Source organism: Nuphar pumila, chromosome 8 (genome assembly GCF_984573655.1).
Source record: "Nuphar pumila chromosome 8, dmNupPumi1.hap1.1, whole genome shotgun sequence".
In the NCBI taxonomy this organism is placed as follows: Eukaryota; Viridiplantae; Streptophyta; class Magnoliopsida; order Nymphaeales; family Nymphaeaceae; genus Nuphar; species Nuphar pumila.
The window spans coordinates 25942732-25962769 of NC_143256.1; the positions used below are offsets into that span (position 1 = coordinate 25942732).

The following is a 20038-nucleotide window of genomic DNA, read 5'->3' on the forward strand; positions in this document are numbered from 1 at the left end:
ATACGAAGGTTGCAACCAATGTTTTAATGCATGAATCGTCTTTTGCTAAATGCATGTTTTTGTTATAATTGCATAAATAAGAGAAAAACTATAAAGGCACGATAGTACAAATTGAAACTGAGCATGTCAAATCCTTGTGGTACTATATGGGCACATATGATGCTAAGTGAATTGCATATAATTGAATCCTGATTGCATGTAAATGTTATGACATGTTGTTGTGCTAGTTGATCTATGCTTGTTCTACAAAAGTTTGCATAATAAAGGACATTTTTTTATGCCATGATCATGTGAAAGCTCAAAACCAAGCTTGCGGTCTTGCAGGACCAATGTAGTGCCATATGAGCACATATGAAAAGTTGTACTTGAGACATGCCGTATGAGTGCATGGTCAGTAAGGTACAAAAGGTACACCCGAGCTCAGAAATAAAACTTTAAAATGTTGTAAGTAAAAGTACTCGGCTCAGAGTTAAGCCAAAATTCTGAAAAATTATGGTCAGTGCCTATTGGGCATTTGACGAGTAATGTGCATACACTGAGATTACCCCGAGTGTGGGTTGGGATTTTGGAAATCCCTTGTGGTGCAATAACTTGCACCCAGAAACAAACAAGAATGAAAAATATGCACACATCACCAAACTGTGGGATTCTGGGTATACCTGAAAAATGGTATATGTTATCGATTTTTCGGGATACTGGGTATACCTGAAAATGATATATGTTACTGGTTTTCCAGGGCTCTGGGTACACCTGAAAGATGGTGTATGTTATCGGACCTATAGTCTACCTTGGAGAGGGTAGATGGTACAAACTTCGTGGGACTATTATGTTTTTGTGAGAACTAGGCGTCTCACCCGATCTCCAGTTCTCGGAGTTAGGGGGCCAGGACTACCAATGCATTCTAGGTAGTAGATCCAAGTCTTCTACAGAAGTTACAGGGTGCATCATAATTTTAGTTCTAGCCATTGGAGATTACTCTCTCGATCACGGACCGTCCCCTTTGGACCTCCGTATGGCTAGTCATACGGGGTATTAATTGAAAAAGGCATAACAAACACCCGCGTGGTCTCAGTCCGCTACGATGTCAAATGCTTGTGCGTACCCACAGAATAATTAACAAGAGAAACATAAAGTCAGTACACTTTTTAAAGTCTTCAAGTATATACACAATGCTTGATGTTGCATTTGTTATAATAGGTTTGTGGTTCACTCATATGATGCATAACTTAGCAATGCATTCCTTTACATTCAAATGTGATAATCTAAATATGATTCATTCATATGATATGTTATTCATGGATGTCTTTCCTTTATGTAGTGAATCATGAAATACTTGAATTTAGTGAATTGTATATTCAGAACTTGTTTAAATGTTTATCATTTCTTATATCCATGTGTTGCACATATACTTGTACACATGACACTCAGCATATTCATATAGATGTTATGCTTCTTACTCAGACGGGATAATCTGACCCCTTCTGAATTAATATTTTTCAGGAAACAAATAAAGATAGGCGATTGCAGTCGTCGTGCGGACGGGCCATGAGACCATATCTTCTTTGGATGTCCTGAGGAACTCTGACTGTAATAAATTCATTAAATTTGTCATTTATGACTTATAAAATTTCAAGGCAAGATTTTAATTTGCCTAATGTTATTAAGTTTGTGTTATCACTTGTAACCTGCCCAAATTATTTGATTGAGAGATAAATAAAATATTTTCGCTGTGGTTTTAGAAAAAAAAACTCTAAAATTTTCGAGTTAAATATTTGGGGTGTTATAATATATGTCTTTCTCACCACGATACCCTATGCATTTTTTGACCAAAAATACCTTCTAACACTGAAGCCAAGTTTTAAGGCATAATCTTTGTAAAATTTATATGCATCTTTCTCATTATTAAACTACATTTCTTCTACGAAAACAGAGTCAAGTGTATTATCATATTCATTCTCAGTGCCCTGCACCTTTATCAAGTGTATTGTCATGATCGTCTACCTCATTATCGAATTGCATTTCTTCTGATGAAACATTCAAGTCAAGAGTGAATTCAATGTCTGCACCCTTCTTATCATGTGCATCATTAGTGCACATGTTCACTTCTCCATAACTTTCCAATGATTGAGATAGATCATCTTCATTGCAACCAGGTGATAAGCTCACCACTGTCATAAGCAAGATATCATTTTGCGTTAAATGGATACCAATAAGGTTAAGCAAGTCAAAGAAACGATTGAATGAATCATAGTATAAAAGCAACAACGATTTCTTATTTGCATATACTATGCATCGAGTTGTTACTTACCGTGTCAATAAAAGAAACGATTTATCATATATGTGCATTGACGATAGCGATTCACGTGACAACGATTTAATTATATCTACGATGTTGTGAAGCGATTTCAATAGAAATCGCTAAATGAGCAGCGATTTGAATACGAAAATCGCCACCGCAAGCACGCAACAATGTATTTCCGCATAAACGTTTTAAAATTCTTTCTACAAATATCTTACAAATTGATACTAGAAAACACATATCTTACAAATCGATATACATATCGCATAATATATTACAAATCGATACGACGATTCAGCATAATAGCTTACAAATCAACACTACAAAACACATAATATCTTACAAATCAATATACATATCGCAAAATATATTATAAATCGATACGAAAATTCAGCATAATAGCTTACAAATCGACACTACAAAACACATAATATCTTACAAATTGATATACATATACTGAGTGAATGGACGATACCGGATGGGGTAGAGGCCCTTCCTCGCATCTGTAAATAAACATTCTTGTCAACAGGTCCTAGTGTCTTACAAATATCTTTCATTTTCCAATCGTCGAAAGGACAAGATCCACCTACAATAACAAAACAACACTTTAATGACACTTACGATGACATACGTTCTTCAACAATAACATGATGACATGGAAAGGTACTCACGACACCTTAATGGCACTTGTTGAAATGTTTGTGTGTCATTGCTTTCTTCCATACTGTAGAACAACAACAAAAAAGAAGAGAAGACTGTAAAAAGAGATGGCCAATAAATGCCCCTATGACACCCACCAATAATTGAACCAGTCAATCGTGAACCCGGAAATGTTTTGTAAGACAAGGCAGGAACGAGAAGGCGGCAATGTGTTGTAACACAAGCTAAAAATCAAGGCGGGAACCTGGACTCGAGACGACGACAAAGGCTGCTCTGGCGGCAACAGACGACGGTAAAGGGTGTGTCATCAAAAGGAGCTCCTGTTACAGCAGATGGTGCAAAAGTTTACTGCTTATGGCGAAAACAGAACGTTTGGACTTTGAAGAGTTAACATCATCCTCAACTTTTTTAATAGAAGATATTTTTGTCTTTTTTTTGAACTATCGTTTTTTTTTTGAATGAATATTTTTGTTATTTTTTCGAACCGTTGTTTGGAAAGGGTACTTAAGTCTTTGCAACTGCACCAGACTCCGATGCTAAGTGATGCCAATACACACAGAAATACGAGTCCCACGTACTTATATACATAGTGCTCATTTGGACCCCGAACATGCACTGTAACAAACATTGCCGGGGAGAACACGCAACACCCACCCATGTCCAAGGTTCCTGGGACGGAAAACAGTCGAGGAAAGCTTGGATGTTGTCATAATTGAGATGGACGGCACCCATGAAGAACCCATAAAATGAAAGGACTCTATGTGGATGGGCCCCACAAATAGTGTTGCAAGACAACCTTCGTTTGGTGGATTCACAGGTGTCGTTCATCTCAGTGATGTGATGTCATATGGACCTGATCCTGACATGTAAACTAGGCGTTTTTAAATTTTCTAATGTGGAGACCGTCAGGTTAAGGCCCTGTTCGAAATTTTTCAGAAAAACTAGAGGTCCATCTCATAAAATTCAGGTCCATTTTCGAAATTACGGACAAACTGTTGCTAAATGAAAATTTTCCCTTTTAAGAAAAGGTCTGTCCTCGATTTTCTCGATATCAATCATTGTCCCGTTTTTGGTAAAAGGGCGCGCGCGCACGCACGCACTCTCACACACATACACACCGCGCCATTACTTGTTATCCTCCCTCCCCCCACCAGATCGATTCCGTAGAGATCACAGATCTATCGAATCCCTCAGGATGTTAAGAGGAAGGGGAATGGGCAACGGCAAGCCCCCGTTGCTGAGGTACATCGTCCTCGGCTCCTGCTTCGCTCTGCTCGCTGCCGCTCTCCTCTTCAACCTCCTCTGGGCCTCCTCTTCCTCCTCCTCCCTCGCTTCCTACTTGCCTTCCGTCGCTAATCCGGCGACGCGGGTCGTCTCCCTCGAGAAGACCAAGATGGTGAGTCGAATTCGGCCTGCATTGCCCCCCATGATATCTTCCCACCCACCTTTATTCTCTCACTCTTTTGCCCTCTTTCTTTGGAATTTGTGGACGTGGATTCGTGTTCAGGAGGATGTCTGCGGTTTTTTGATGGATTTGAAAATGGAAGTGACTTGTTGGTTTCGATTTGGTTGCTCTGGTGTTTCGTTTCTTTGTCGGTAGCAGAATTTGTCTTTTTTTTGCGGCTTTTTCTGAATGAGTTCATTGCGGATTGTTTGATATTTAGAGAGATTTTAGTATTTGAAGCGTGTTTCTCTTTGTATTTGTTGCTGTATCTGGAAATTTGTATCTAGGAGTATTAGTTATACAGCATGAATCTTTGGAGAAAGCAATAGATTCTCAATTGTTGAAAGATTTTTAAATTTTGGATCAATTGCGGCGTGCAATACCAAGATTACCTACTATCTGCTTCAATATTTCTTTGCCTTTTGTCGCTATGATTATCTATTCTGGATAAATAGAGTAAGATAAACCTCCTGACTAGTCTCCACTTTTGAATGTACTTATGATGTTTAATAAATCTTTTACATTGGTTTTCTAATCTGGTAGAGATCTGCCTAATCCTAGCTTGCTTATCCAAAAACATGTGCTTTTCTGCTTTTGTGTAGCTCAATATTGAAAGGCCAATTCAAGAAAAAGGACCTTGAATTTCAGGCAGCCTAGCCTCTCTTGAAAAACATGATAACCAGATGCTCTACTCTGTTAACGTTCCCAGATAAATGGAAAAAGCTAAAACATTAGGTGGCTAACTTTGTTTTTTTGTTGGAGAGGGTGGGGGGGCGCTGTACTGAGCATTTTTTTTCCTTTTTTGGGTAAGTCAATGAAAAATGAAGATTCAGCATCATCAGATGTGAGATCCGATTTGTAATTTGCCACTTAATGATGCTCAAATGAACGAATGCACTTTTTGTTATTATTCCCATGAACGGGAAAGCAAAATGTAGGCATGCTAAACAGTGGCCTGAATTCAGAGGGACTAGCATCTCTAAATCTTACATGCAGACAACTGCACAAAAGTATGTGTCTATATATGTATATATGTGCGATGTATTGGTCAAAGGACTATGCTTATTTGTTTTGTATGTCCTAACAAGTTTATAGAGTATGTTCCCCTTCTATATCATGTTTCAAACTTGAGCATTCTGAATGCTTCACATTTATTTTGGTAGATAACTTCATTGATGTCCTTATGATGTCTATTCACATTTTCAACTTTTTCTAACCAGTTGCAGATTTGTCTGGCTTTTAAAATGGTTCATCATTGACATATATGATGCTTTTCCAAATATCAGACAAACAATCGAAAAGTTATGATACTTGCATGCTTTCAGGCTTAATTATTGACTTCTACAAATCCAAATAGCATGCTAATATGTTTGAGCTAACTTGGTTTGTTATGCCAAATGGGAGATTGATTATTGATTCTTTTGTTTTTCTCCAGAAAACAACTCCTAATGTTGAGAAACTAGTGTTGAATGCAACCTTTGCTGATCTACCTGCACCAGAGTTAGAATGGGAGGAGATGGCAGAAGCACCTGTGCCTCGTTTAGATGGTTCTGCTAAACAGCTGGGCAATCTTTTATATGTGTTTTCTGGATATGGTACCATTGATCATGTGAGTTTTCTATTGTGTTTTCAGATATACAGTCTGATTCTGTAATAGATTAGTGCTGTCTGTGATTTATGTGGTGTAGGTCTACACTTAATGAACAAAGAAAGAGCTCCAATGCATGTTAGTGCTTAGCATATCAGATGTTACGTTCTAAGATGTTAACAATTTACTAGTCTATATAAGTACTTCTATATTTTGTTGATTCTCTTATATTCTTGGTTAGTTGCTGAAGAATATAAATGTAATTCAACACTTTTTTTTTTCATTTTCAAGTTGGGAGATTAAGTTCTCTTCAATCCATTATCAATAAATGCTAAAATCATCATTATCAGCATGATGAGGCAACAACTGTATGGGTTTCTCTTTCCAATCTTTCAAATCGATGACTATTTATGTTTCTATATGGTGAAACACATATGCTAATGGAGCTTGAACTAAGAAATATACAGGAAAAAACTTACCTTGTATTTGACATATTATTGGGGACTTAATTACCCCCCAACATCCCTTTTTAATGTTTCTAACAACCAAATTCCTTTTTTGGCTATTTGAATTAAGTAAGAAGCTTCTTCCTATTCTCCACCACTTCTATGATCCCTCACTTGAATGGCCACATGTTCATGAGAGAGAATCATGCAGATATTTCTTAGGTATTAAGGGATAACTGTAAAACCCGCGTTAAAAAAAAAAGGTTTTCGGACCCGGGTCGGGGCCGGACCCGGGTCGGGGCCGGACCCGACCCGGGCCCGTTAGAGTTATAAAACCCGATGCAGGAGAAAGGTTTTTTCAGAAAACCCCTCTCTCCTGTGCGCCGCACCCCGCCAGTGCCACTCCACCCCCTTGACCGGATAAGGGAAAGCCTTGAGGGTTTCCCCGAAGATCCCCCCCGAGCTCTTTAAGAGCATCGTAGGAGGGGAGGGTGGACGCGCCTCTCTTCTCTCCTCCTCCTCGCTCTCCTTGCGCCGGCGCCCCCTTCTCGCAAACCCCGACGCCTCCTCCCTCTGGTCTGATCGACGTCGGCGCCGCCACCATCGTCGACGACCTCGAAGGTATGCCCTTCCTCTCTTCTCTCTATCTTCTTTGATTTCTTCTCCTTCTTTGTCTTCCTCTTTTGGGCTGTCGAAGGGCCGACAACCACTGGCGTGCCTTCCCCTGCTCCCCCCTTTTTTTTTTTCTTTGTTGGCTCTCTCGCCGTTGGCTCGTCAGGAGGCCCACGGCCCTGTCGCGCCCTCTCTCTCTCCTCTTCCTCTGTTGTCTCGCTGGGAGGACGACAGGAAGTTGGCGACCCCTACCGCGCCCTCCCGCTCCCTCTGTGCCTATGTGAAGGGTGGCAGGGGACCGACGCCCCCCCCCCCCCCCCCCCCCGGCCGTTGTTTTGCCAGGCAGGGGCTGAGGCCCCCGCCATTCGTCGTTTCATTAGGCAGGGGCCCAGGCCCCTGCCATTCCTTGTTTTGTCAGGCAGGGGCCGAGGCCTCTGCCGTTTGTTGTTTTGTCAGGCTGGGGCCGAGGCCCCTGCCATTCGTTGTTTTGTCAGGCAAGGGCCGAGGCTCCTACCATTCGTTGCTTTTGTCAGGCAGGGGCTGAGGCCCCTGCCGTTGGCTGTTTTGTCAGGCAGGGGCCGAGGCCCTTGCCATTCGTTGTTCTGTCAGGCAGGGGCCGAGGCCCCTGTCGTTCGCTGTTCTGGCAGGCAGGGGCCAAGGCCCCTGTTGTTCGCCGTTTTGTCAGGCAAGGGTCTTGGGCCCCTGCCGTTCAATTCTTTCTTGGTAAGCAGGGGCCTTGACCCCTACCACTCATCAAATTCCGTACGATAGGAGTCTCAACCCTTGCCGCTCATGTTTTCCGCCGACATGGTAGGCCTTACCATTGTTTTTTTGTTCTTTTACAACTATTGCATAATAGCTTTCACACTCTTGCAGATTTACGCAACGAATCGCGCTCTGGCTCCGTGGCCCGAGCCCCGTATCATCTACACTCGTAGGCGCATGTAGCTACACAACATCCCGAGGTAGGAGAAAGTCGCATGAGGATTTTGGATGAATGAAATAAAGTATAAGAGTTCTGAGATAGAATAGCTTATTTTGCATACATGTAGAACAATATAACTTGTGATTACCTATTTGTGTTTTCCTGTTCCTACTCTTCAAAATTTAGGTGCTTGATGTATATTGTATGGGTAGGCTCATTTCTACAGAAATTTTTATTACTGTGTTTCTGTACTTGCTCACTGTTGTGATTGTACTATAGATGCCTTGTTTGTTATTGCATGATGAATCTTGTTGCCTCCCTCGGGCAAGCCTCGTGGGGTGTGCAGCTGCACGTGCCATATTTTGTATCTTTCGAAAAGGTACGAAATTTGGGTACATACATAAGATCTCTTGAAGAGGATCTTCTTAGTGCAAGGCTCGACTTCTCGAGCATGATAGCTTGTTTTAAAAATGAATATTTCATCTGTGTGTTGCTAGAGGCAACTAAAAGTACCCCGAGTCGGTTACTCGGAGGAAATGACGAGATCCACAGCGATTCAAAGACTTGTCTGAAAATTCCTGTTTTGTAGTGTTTTAGCATACCAAGTATATTACTGATTCTATAAACTACTGTGATGGGTTATCCTTCGAGAAACCCATAAGTGGCTATCGTAACCGGACCTTGAGACAAGTACGATATATACATTACGATAAGAAGTATGAGAGGTCATTGAGTACCTCGAAGTGTGCAATAAGCACTTTATTGAAATAAATAAAATAATGATGTCGGCCTCCACAAGCCAAATGCTTAAAGAGCAATGCCTGTCATGTCGGAACTAAAGGAATTGCAAGATATTAAATGTTTGCCCTCTCATCGTAACTCATACCTTCAGGTAGGTACGATTGTACTTTTAGACAAGTACGTCATGTTGGTGTTATGATGTTTGGACGATGAGGTTGTGGCAACCTCGAAGCGTGCATATAGCACAAATGCTGAGATCACATAAATGGTGACAACTCGCCTTCACAGGCAAGATGCTCGAGTGAGTCTAACAGACCAGAGCATGTAGAATGGGGCGGTGGTTAAGAAACCTCCTTTGTACCCATTCGACCTTTACGGTTCATCAAGGGAGAGAATGGATGGTACAAAAACTTCGATGGACAGGTTGTTAACAACCACCCTACGGGCAAAAGACTCAGCTTCCCTAGTCATCGGAGTTAGGGGAATTGGGATTACCATAAATTATCCTAGGTAGTAACTCCCAGACACTTCTGCAGAAAGTTGGATGCATCCATGGGCCACGAATGCCTTTGGGGATTTACTCTCTTGGTCACTAACCGTCCCCTTAGGAGCGGACTCAGTCAGTCATCCGAGGTAATGAAAAACACCTGTCATAATAAACCCCCGGATCGGTCTCGGCTGTTTCTACGTTTCGTGTCTGTGCGTACCCACAGGCTAGTTAATATCAGAACTTAAAGAATATCCCTTTCATAATAAGTTGTAGATGATTGATATTTATACTACTTGAAATGTTGTTATATATGTTTCAAGACAATAGATCTTTGCATATGTTGCACCTACTAGTTTGTTATGAAACTGACCCATTTCATGGGCAGGTGATGAGTAGGACTTCACAGGCGGCCGATGGCACGATGCAACATGGTTCGAGATTGTCCTTCTTTCTACTGGCGCCTTGGATCTGAGTTTTGAGTTTTTCTTTTGGTTATTGGATAATGGGAAAATGCTCATTTTGTAATAAACTACAAATTTTATTAATAATCTATTATTTTGTTTCCTCACTTTCTTTGAGTAGTTGTTTCATGTAAAATGATGATTTTACTGCTAATGTACCCAGAATTTGGTAACTTGTGTTCACATCCTCTCCATTGATGAACCGTAAAGGTCGAATGGGTACGACAAAGGTTTCTTAACCGCCGCCCCATTCTACATGCTCTGGTCTGTTAGACCTACTCGAGCATCTTGCCTGTTAAGGTGAGTTGTCACCATTTATGTGATCTCAGCATTTATGCTATATGCACGCTTCGAGGTTGCTATAACCTCATCGTCCAAACATCGTAACACCAACGTGACATACTTGTCTAAAAGTACGGTCGTACCTGCCTGAAGGTATGACTTACGATGAGAAGGCAAACATTTAATGTCTTGCAATTCCTTTAGTTTCCACATGACATGCATTGCTCTTTAAGCATTTGGCTTGTGGAGGCCGACATCATTATTTCACTTGTTTCAATAAAGTGCTTATTGCACACTTTGAGGTACTCAATGACTTCTCATACTTCTTATCGTAATGTATATACCGTACCTGTCTCAAGGTCCGGTTACGATAGCCACTTATGGGTTTCTCGAAGGATAACCCATCACAGTATTTTATAGAATCAGTAATATACTTGGTATGCTCAAACACTACAAAACAAGAATTTTTAGACAAGTCTTTGGATCGCTGTGGATCTCATCATTTCCTTCGAGTAACCGACTCGGGGTACTTTTAGTTGCCTCTAGCAACACACAGATGAAATATTCATTTTTAAAACAAGATATCGTGCTCGAGAAGTCTAGCCTTGCACTAAGAAGATCCTCTTCAAGAGATTTGATGCATGTACCCAAATTTCGTACCTTTTTGAAAGGTACAACATATGGTACGTGCACCTGCACACCCCACGAGGCTTGCCCGAGGGCGGCAACAAGATTCATCATGCAATAACAAACAAGGCATCTGCAGTACAATCACAACAGTGAGCAATACAGAAACACAGTAATAAGAATTTCTGTAGAAGTGAGCCTACCCATACAGTATACATCAAGCATGTAATTTTTGAAGAGTAGGAACAAAAAAACACAAACATCGCTCCAAAATCGTGGACTTGAAACCTTTTATGAAAAAGGTTGAAAGCTTTGAAATCAATCATTTATCAGAGTTTAAAACAGAAGTTCAGCGGAAGCTCAGGATCAAAACAACAAGTCCCTCGACCTTGAGCACATTACAACCAAAAGCAGATTCCCCCTTACAAACCGATTTGTAGTTCAAATATATATTTTATTGAAATGAAAAGAAGAACCACATTTTGGTAATACAGTTTTAGAAATGTAGAGTTATAATCAAAATAAATGCTTTCAAGGAAACCTTATACCACATCTATCAAAAGTATCCCCAGGAGCGCAACGTCAGGAAAGGGTATTGCCTTGAATGCATCGCATCATCATGCCATCGCAAGCTGTCTCAACCTGTTCACCACCTGCCCATGAAAATGGGTCAGTCACACAACAGACTAGTAGGGGTGCAAAGGACAAGAAAGAGCAGAAGCTGCAATAAGTAAGATAAACGCTAGCTTAAGCAGGAACAAGCAAGACTAGCAGATCTAACCAAATGTGCTGTGGAGTAAGCAAAGCTCTAGTAAAGCAGACAGCTACGTAAAAGAGCAGGAAGGATCAGAGTGCTGAACAGACAACTATAGCAATCTCACAAATATAATAGGTGAAGAGTAACTAATTCTATCCACCAGCCAAGCAAAGCAATTTCATAAGACAGGTATTCATAACAACACTCGTAATACATACAAGTACCATAGGATGACTCAGTTCATCGACAAGTGATTACATTAATTGTGAGGCACAAGCTATTGTATCACAAGCAATTCATAAGCAATACAAGATAAGCAATCAACTAGTATGAGAAGCTAGTTATTACCAAGCAAGGAACTGCGTAAGCAGTTTAACCAACAAGGGTAACGCCTCGACGGCCGTACCTAGCTCAACGAATAGCATACCAAACTACCGAGCTAACAAGCAAACAAGCAAAGCACGTCACAACATGCGTATCTCACGATCATGTATATAAGTCATATCTTGTCTCATTACTGAGCAGGCCGTTGTGGGTACGCACAAGGCAAAACGTAGAAACAACCGAGATCGATTCGGGGGTCCATTATGCTATGTATTTTATTATACCCCGAATGATTGACTGAGTCCGCTTCCTAAGGGGACGGTCTGTGACCAAGAGAGTAAATCCCCAAAGGCAAACAAAGGCCCAATGGATGCGCATCCGTACTTCTGCAGAAGTGGTCCGAAGGATTTCCCCTAACCTCCGATGACTGGGGAAGGTCGGATCTTTGCCCGAGATTGCCATATATGACTGTCCATCGGAGTTTTGTACCATCCATCCTCTCTCTTGATGAACCGTCCCGAATGAGCACGACGGAGGGTTTCTTAACCGCTGTCCCATTCTCATGCTCTGGTCTTTCAACCCAATCGAGCATCTTGCCTATGAAGGCGCATGATTATTATTTAGATGTGTTATACGCGCCATTGTGCGTTCAAGGCAACCAAACAATTCACATCCTACTCACCGCAGTACACATCGTAACTATTCAAATGCATAATCACGCTGAAAGGGGTCAATCCCTAGTGAGGGTAGGAACATCACTCTTGTGATCTCAAACACATGCCATTGCATGTTCGAGGCAGACATAGACCTCTCATCCTACTCATCGTAGTACGCAACATACCTGTTCAAAAGTACAACCACGATGAGAGGGGTATGGATCTCTCGCAGGGAATCCCAAAGCTTCTACTTTATAGAAACCCACAGTGAACTCATTCCAGTTCTAACTGATCGTGCTCGGGTCCTTTAGACAATTGCGAGCAACCCGCCTATTAGGCGAAAGCAACATAACAGGATTAGCTTAATGTGTCAATACACGCTTAGAGGTTACTGTAGACCTCTCGTTCTACTCTCGTAGCCCAAACATATCGTATGTGACTAAGGGTACAACTACAAGAGGAGGAACATGGATCCTTCGTAAGAGATCCAACAATACCTTCACAAAGGAAGACACTATAATCTTGGTTGAACCAGAAAGCCTAGAAGCTAGGTCTCGTATCAAAGATGAGGTAACGCCGATCTAGTGATGGCGCAAGTACCTCGCTAGGATCCCCGCCCCTATTCGTGCACAGGATCCTAAATAAGGTTATCTAAGTCGTATCGAATAGGCAAACTAAGGTTGTAACACATCTATCCCAAATACATCAATTTGGGAGGTCCGACCGCTACCTCTGTTTTACAAGCTATACATCTTAAAAATAGATTTGCACCTAAGACGATGTCTTTTGAGAACTGAAGTGCATACGTGTGTGTCGTGGCTTGTAAGCCAAGTGAGACGATATACACTATCCACTCGAAGTTGCACTCAGGGAGTGCAAGCTGACAAGAGGCAAACTCGTGCACATACTAATACAAAGGCAAAAACGAGGGACAAGACTCGGTGGGCGAGGCCGCACCGCGAGGGTAGAACGCTAAAGCTCCACACGAGGTATGAGATCATACCTCGATCATCGTAACGCACAAGCAGGCAACTACGCAAGCGACTCGTGAGGTAGGAGACCCTATACTGACCACGCAAGTGTAAAGGACGACTCACGAGGCATAGGGTTGCACCTCGATAGATCGATAAGCGTAAGCAAGAAAGAAAGCATACGACAGAAATAAGAATACATGCATCAGCAAGACAATTGCAAGGTAAGGACAAACACAAGAAAAAGGCAAGTGCAAGAGCAAGCACGACAGTACAAGAAAGTAAAGCGAGAAGCAAAGGCCATGGCGCATAAAGCGTGGGGCAACAAGTAAATGCAAGAAGGTAAAGTGCATGAACATAAAGGAGGACCAGGCATCCTGGAGAATAAGGCAAACATAAGTAAATGTCAGGGCGCAAAGCGCGGGGCAGCAAGAAAGTAAAGTACGAGAAAGTAAAGAGGACAAGGATCACGAAACCGCGTCCTTGAGTTAAAAGACATGGAATGTAAAGGCAGAAATAGAAAGCCTAGGCACATATAGCGCGGCGGCGACAGAAAGGAAAGTGCAAGAAAGTAAAGATGACAAGGATCGCGAAACCGCGTCCTTGAAGGTAAAGACATACGTATATACATTATACGTATACATATATCGTCCTTTTTTAGTTATCTTTCTTATTTTAGCATTTATCAGTTCATTGTCATTTCACGCAAGAATCCCCTTACCTTAAGGGGTTGCGGGTCCTCGTACGCATGCAGCGTAGGCAAACAAGAGCTCGAGCCACAGAGGGCGAGCCGGATCCGCCGTTCAACCTAGAGAGCTTAGATCGTTAGCATATGCCGAATATAAACAAGCAACAAGGCAGCAAGGCCTCCCTGCCTGCAGGAGGCAGATACAGAAACTCTGCATCCTGCAGACAGGGGTGCCAGAGGCAGGGGCCTCAGCCCTACTTGGCAACAACAGCAGAGACAGGGAGCAGGAGCTCCCTGTCTGCCAGGCACAGAGAAAGGCAGGAGAGGGAGCAGAGGCTCCCTACCACACCTGCCACAACAAGGCAGGGGGGGGGGGAAACACCCCCTGTCAGAACACGAGACAGGGGCGCAGCCCCCTGCCGGCAGCAAGAACAAGGCAAGGGGGCAAAGCCCCTTGCCAGAAAACACAGAGATGCAGGGGGCAAGCCCCTGTTCGAAAACAAGAAAGAAGGGGGGCTCCGCCCCCTGCTGGCACAACGCAGGGGGATAGAACCCCCTGCCAAGGAACAACAAAGAGTGCAGGGGGGGCTCCGCCCCCTGTAGAGGAAAATAACTGAAGGCAGGGGGGCTAACCCCCTGCCGACAAGCAACACAAAGGCAGGGGGGGCCCTCCCCCTACCGAGAACCAACAAGGGAGCAGGGGGGGCTCGCCCCCTGCCAGAAAACAAATGCAGGGGGTGCCTCGCCCCCTGCAGGCAAACACCAAAAAGGGACAGGGGGAGAGGAACCCCCTGTCAACAAAACAAATGGCAGGGGGAAGCGGAGCCCCCTGCCAACCCAATCAAGCGAGAAGAGACGGGGGGGGGGGGGGGGGTGACAGGGCTCGATCGGTCCCTGCCGACACTCCCCGAAAGCCCAAGGTGGTGGCAGGGACTCGGTCCCTGCCGACCCACCAACAAAGAGGCAGGGGGGTAACCCCCTGCCAAAACAAGCGACAGGGGCTCAGCCCCCCTGTCGACCCACAGCAAACAGGAAGGAGTCACAGTGGGCGGAGCCCCCTGCCAAGAAGGGCCAACGACAGGGGGCTCAGCCCCCTGTCGACCAAAAACAAAGGGAGGCAGGGGGGTTTAGCCCCCTGCCAACAAGAGGTGACGACAGGGGGCTCAGCCCCCCTGTCGATCAACCCAAAACAAAAGAGGAAGAGAGAGGGGTTATACCTCGAACGACCACGGCAACGAGAGAAGTCGCTGGTCGCCGGGGACGCTGGCTGCGAGTCGCCGACGACAGAAAGGGGAGACAGCGAAGGGGCGGCCGACGCTGCCGGCTGCCGAAGACCACCCAGAGGGGAGATGCTGAGGGGAGACGAGTGGCGAATCGCCGGCGCTGGGCGACTGAAGGGAGGAACGCAGGTCGTCGTCGGCTGAGGATGCCGACTGCGAAACGTCGGCGACTGAAGGGGGAAAGAGGCCTCACGGGAGCAGAACAAGGGGGGAGGCGACGATCGCCGGCGGCTGCAGCACCTAGGACGGCGGCCGTGGCTGACGGCGAGTCGTCGATGCTCGAGGTCGCTGGCAGCTGAAGGGTGGTCGGTGGCTGACGCAGTCGACAACAGATAGGGGGAGACCTGGAGCGAAGCTCGGGGGCCACTGGGTCGCCGGAACTCAGAGCGGAGGCGAAGAGGTGGCCGCAGGGAGGATCGTCGATCGTTGGGGAGGCGGCCTGACGGGAACGCTCGCCGGCGTCGCTGATCGCAGGCGGCAGCGTGAGGGGGGCGGTGCAGATGAGAGAGAAGGGGCGAGGGGTTTTGCCCCTCGCCCGAGACACTATGTCCTTTTAAGGACACCGGCTTCTCGAGAAATCGAGAAGCCGGGGCGCGGGTCGGTTCGAGCTCGGATCCAGCCCGGATCCGGGTCCGACACAGGGGGCAGACCCTGACTCGTGTCCGACACGTGCCAGGCACGTGTCTGACACGAGTCAGACGCAATTTTTTTTCAGGGTCTTTACAGGTAATCACAAGTTATATTGTTCTACATGTATGTAAAATAAACTATTCTATCTGAGAACTCTTATACTTTATTTCATTCATCCAAAATCCTCGTGCGACTTTCCCCTACCTTGGGATGTTGTGTAGCTGCGTGCGACTACGAGTGTAGATGATACAGGGCTCGGGTCGTGGAGCCAGAGTGCGATTCGTTGCGTAAATCTGCAAGAATGTGAAAGCTATTATGCCATAGTTGTAAAAAGAATATAAGGGTAGTGGTAAGGCCTGCCATGTCGGCGGAAAACATGAGTGGCAAGGGTTGAGACTCCTGTTGTACGAAATCTGATGAGTGGTAGGGGTCAAGGCCCCTGCTTACCGGGAAACAATTGAACGGTAGGGGCCCAAGACCCCTGCCTAACAAAACGACGAACAACAGGGGCCTCGGCCCCTGCCTGCCAAAACAGCGAATGACCCTCGGCCCCTGCCTGACAGAACAACGAATGGTAGGGGCCTCGGCCCCTACCTGCCAAAACAGTAAATGACAGGGGCCTCGGCCCCTGCCTGACAAAAGTAACGAATGGCAGGGGCCTCAGCCCCTGCCTGACAAAACAGCCAACGGCAGGGGCCTCGGACCTACCTGACAAAACAAGGAATGGCAAGGGCCTCGACCCCTGCCTGACGAAACGACGAATGGCAGGGGCCTCGGCCCCTGCCTGACAAAACAGTGGCGAATTAGGGGGGGGAGCATGGCTGGGACTGCCTGAAAAGAAGGCATTATTATCTTCATTGTGTATGTCTGACCCGATCCATTTATATAATGGATCAGGTCCAGATCCAGTTCATGTATTGTAAATTATCATTTTGTAAAAGGGTATTTTCGTACCCTAATGTTTTACACTTTATTTTAAATAGAATGAGAGGGCAGTCACGATGGACTGAACCCTCCTTCATCTGGAATCTCTCTCTCCCTCTCTTCTCTTCTCTCACTGTCGATTAGGGTTTCATTCTTTCATGGTATCAGAGCAAGGCGTGGATCTGCGTGAAGAAAGCAAGGCGTGGATCTGCGTGAAGAAACCAAGGCGTGGATATGCGTGAAGAAAACCCAGCGTGGATCTGCATCAGCCGTAAATCTGTGTGAGCAAATCCCAGCGTGAGCCCATCAGCGTCAGCAGAGTGGATTTTTCATCAGCCGTGAATCTGTGTGAATCTGGGCGTGAATACCCAGCCGTGAATACCCAGCGCAAATACCCAGCGTGAATACCCAGCCGTGATTCTGGAACCTTCATCAGTGTGTTTCTGGAACTTTCATCAGCCGTGAACCCAGCGTGAATACCCAGCGTGAATACCCAGCCGTGAATCGGCGTGATTCTGGAACTTTCATCAGAGTGCCAGCCGTGAATCTGCGTGATTCTGGAACCTTCATCAGTGTGTTTCTGGAACTTTCATCAGCCGTGAATCCCCAACGTGAATCTGCCTGATTCTGATTCTTTCATCAGCCGTGAATACCCAGCTTGAATCTGCCTGATTCTAGTTCTTTCATCAGTGTGTTTCTACCAACAAAATCTGTGTCTAATAAAATCAGGTTCCCCCTTTCCTTTGTGAAAATTCGATCATCTCTCTATCCGTGGTTAATTTCTGCTAATCATTGTCAATCTACCTCTCTTGATCTGTGATTTCCTCCTGCTGTTTTTCTTGCTGTTTTTCCCTGCATTGAATATGTGTTTTCCTGCTACCTGCTAATCACTGTCAATCTGTGATTTCCTTTCTACTACTTTGTATCTTTTGTTGATTCTAAAGAGAACTGTCTGCTAGTAGCCTTCTGTCTTTCCTCATCTGAAGAAGTTAGGATATTCATCAAATGGAATTTACTCACGCGCAATCATGCCTGTCCTCAAGTTTTCTTGGTCAACTAGTTTCTGAAAAATTGAATAACTGCAATTTCTTAACTTGGAAAAGACAGATTATTCCGTTTATAAAGAGTCAGGACCTCTCTGGTCACTTGGATGGATCGGTCCCACCGCCTCCAGAATTCCTTTCGCAAGAAAAGGCGGACGATAAAGGAGAACAATCTGTTGTTCTTCACAAGAATCCAGAATATGTTGCTTGGATGAAGAGAGATCAATCGCTAGTGGCATACATCACTTCAACTCTTTCTTTGTATTTCAAGTTTCAAACATGTCTTCATGTCTTAATCTTTTTATATGCATGGGCACTTTGTATTTGTGTTTGTGTATCCATGTGTAGGTTATAAGGTTTAATGTTCCAATATACCATGACACTGATATCCATGTCTCTAGGCAGCATATTGGTAACAATTCAACGAGTGGAATACTGCTTAGATTTTTTAATTCTATTTTCTGTTTTTTCATAATGGATCATCTGAAAATGGCTGGTAATTCTTTTATTTATGGTTGTCCCGAGTGACTGGATGAGACATAATGTGATACATGGATTTTCCTTTTTGTTTTGAGACACAAGTCTGGTGACTTTTGATTTTCCTTAATGACATGAATTACAAATTCAATAGAAAAAGCAATTTTTGCTAGTTTTTAACATCTTACTAATTGTTTATTTGTACTACAGGTGCATTCTCATGTGGATATTTATAATTTTGGTGATAACACATGGGGAGGAAGATTTGATACACCAAAAGAAATGGCGCATTCCCATTTAGGGTTGGCAACAGATGGCAGATATATTTATATAGTTACTGGACAGTATGGACCACAATGCCGAGGCCCGACATCTAAATGCTTTGTACTGGATACAGAGACAAAGCAGTGGGGAGAACTGCCTCCACTACCTGTCCCCAGGTACCTGCTTTCATCCATATGTTACATAAGCTCTACCTTGACCAGCCAATATAATTCTTCGTTCTCTATCATTTATTGCAATCTTGCCTTTATAGCCATAAAATATGTTCCCTCACATGAAAAACTGAGCATGTAGATGAGGTTCTTATCAGGTCCTGACATGGTATGGGTTTATATTTGATTGGTAGTGTAGGCAGATGTTGGTATATGTTTGATTCATGGCCACCAATTTTCATGATATTTTCTTTAATTTGTTGCATTTTAAAAGGATTCATATTTTTTTATGACAAGGACTCCTGAATATTACAGAAAGCCTGAGAACTTTAAAATGATAATATCATGATATTATTATGTTAATTCCTTACAGAGCATTTTTATTTTTATTAAAAATTCATTTTTTTTTGTTTAAAAAGCATCAGTTTTTTTTACAACGCCCCACATTTTTAAATTGTTTCAAGAAACATCTTGCTGATATTATAAAAAAATTGACATTGGTGAAGGGTGTCAAGGAATTGGTCATCCACAAGTCATACTCATGTTATGGGTTTGGACAATGGTCTAAGCATATAGGAAATGATGGATATATATATAATATATGGGTTTATATTTAATACAGTCGATTGTAGATACAATCTAGTTGGAATCTCATGATTCAAGTTGTTTTGACTAATTCTAACCTTTTAGATGTGTTCAACATGCTTGATTTAGTGGGAAACTATGTTACACGGACTCTTCTAACAGGGCATCGCACCCACGTCACACCCGCACCCAGGTGAGTGCGACACTTGGACACAACTTCATTTGTGTTAGGTGAGGTCATTTCTATCTAAAAGTAGATTCAGTTAACCCTAAGTAAGTCTATTTTTATCTATATTATATATATAAATACATAAATGCACATACATAAACGTAGTGTTAACTTAAAACTGCTAAAAAATATATATATATATATATATATATATATATATATATATATATACCCTCCCCACACCTGTACCAGCACCCGCGTCCCCACCCCCACCTATGTGACATAGGTGGGAAACGACCCTTGAATCATGTTTTTTCGATGAAAAACCGTGGCTTTTTGGGTCGAGAAAATTTGGTGCATTTATAACCATCCCTTTTTGCATCACTGGAAAATCCTATACCCAGGTCAGATTCTGCCGATTCAAAAGCCAGTTTCCCACTAAAAACAGCATGTGGATCACATATGTTTAATTAAATTCGTAGTGCATGTTAGATTACTAATTCATGCAATTGATATTCAATTCTT

At 43.6% G+C, this 20038-nt stretch overlaps 1 protein-coding gene across 1 annotated transcript in view; it reads left to right on the forward strand.

The window, feature by feature from the left end:
• The first annotated feature begins 4127 nt into the window (after positions 1 to 4127).
• LOC149829839 (kelch repeat-containing protein At3g27220-like) overlaps positions 4128 to 20038 on the forward strand; it is an 86654-nt gene continuing 70743 nt past the window's right edge. Inside the window, exons 1-3 of the mRNA XM_090016113.1 lie at positions 4128 to 4355; positions 5839 to 6012; positions 18536 to 18765. Of these exons, the coding sequence (XP_089872239.1) occupies positions 4155 to 4355; positions 5839 to 6012; positions 18536 to 18765 (605 nt within the window). The 5' untranslated portion in view covers positions 4128 to 4154. The remainder of the gene's footprint in view (positions 4356 to 5838; positions 6013 to 18535; positions 18766 to 20038) is intronic.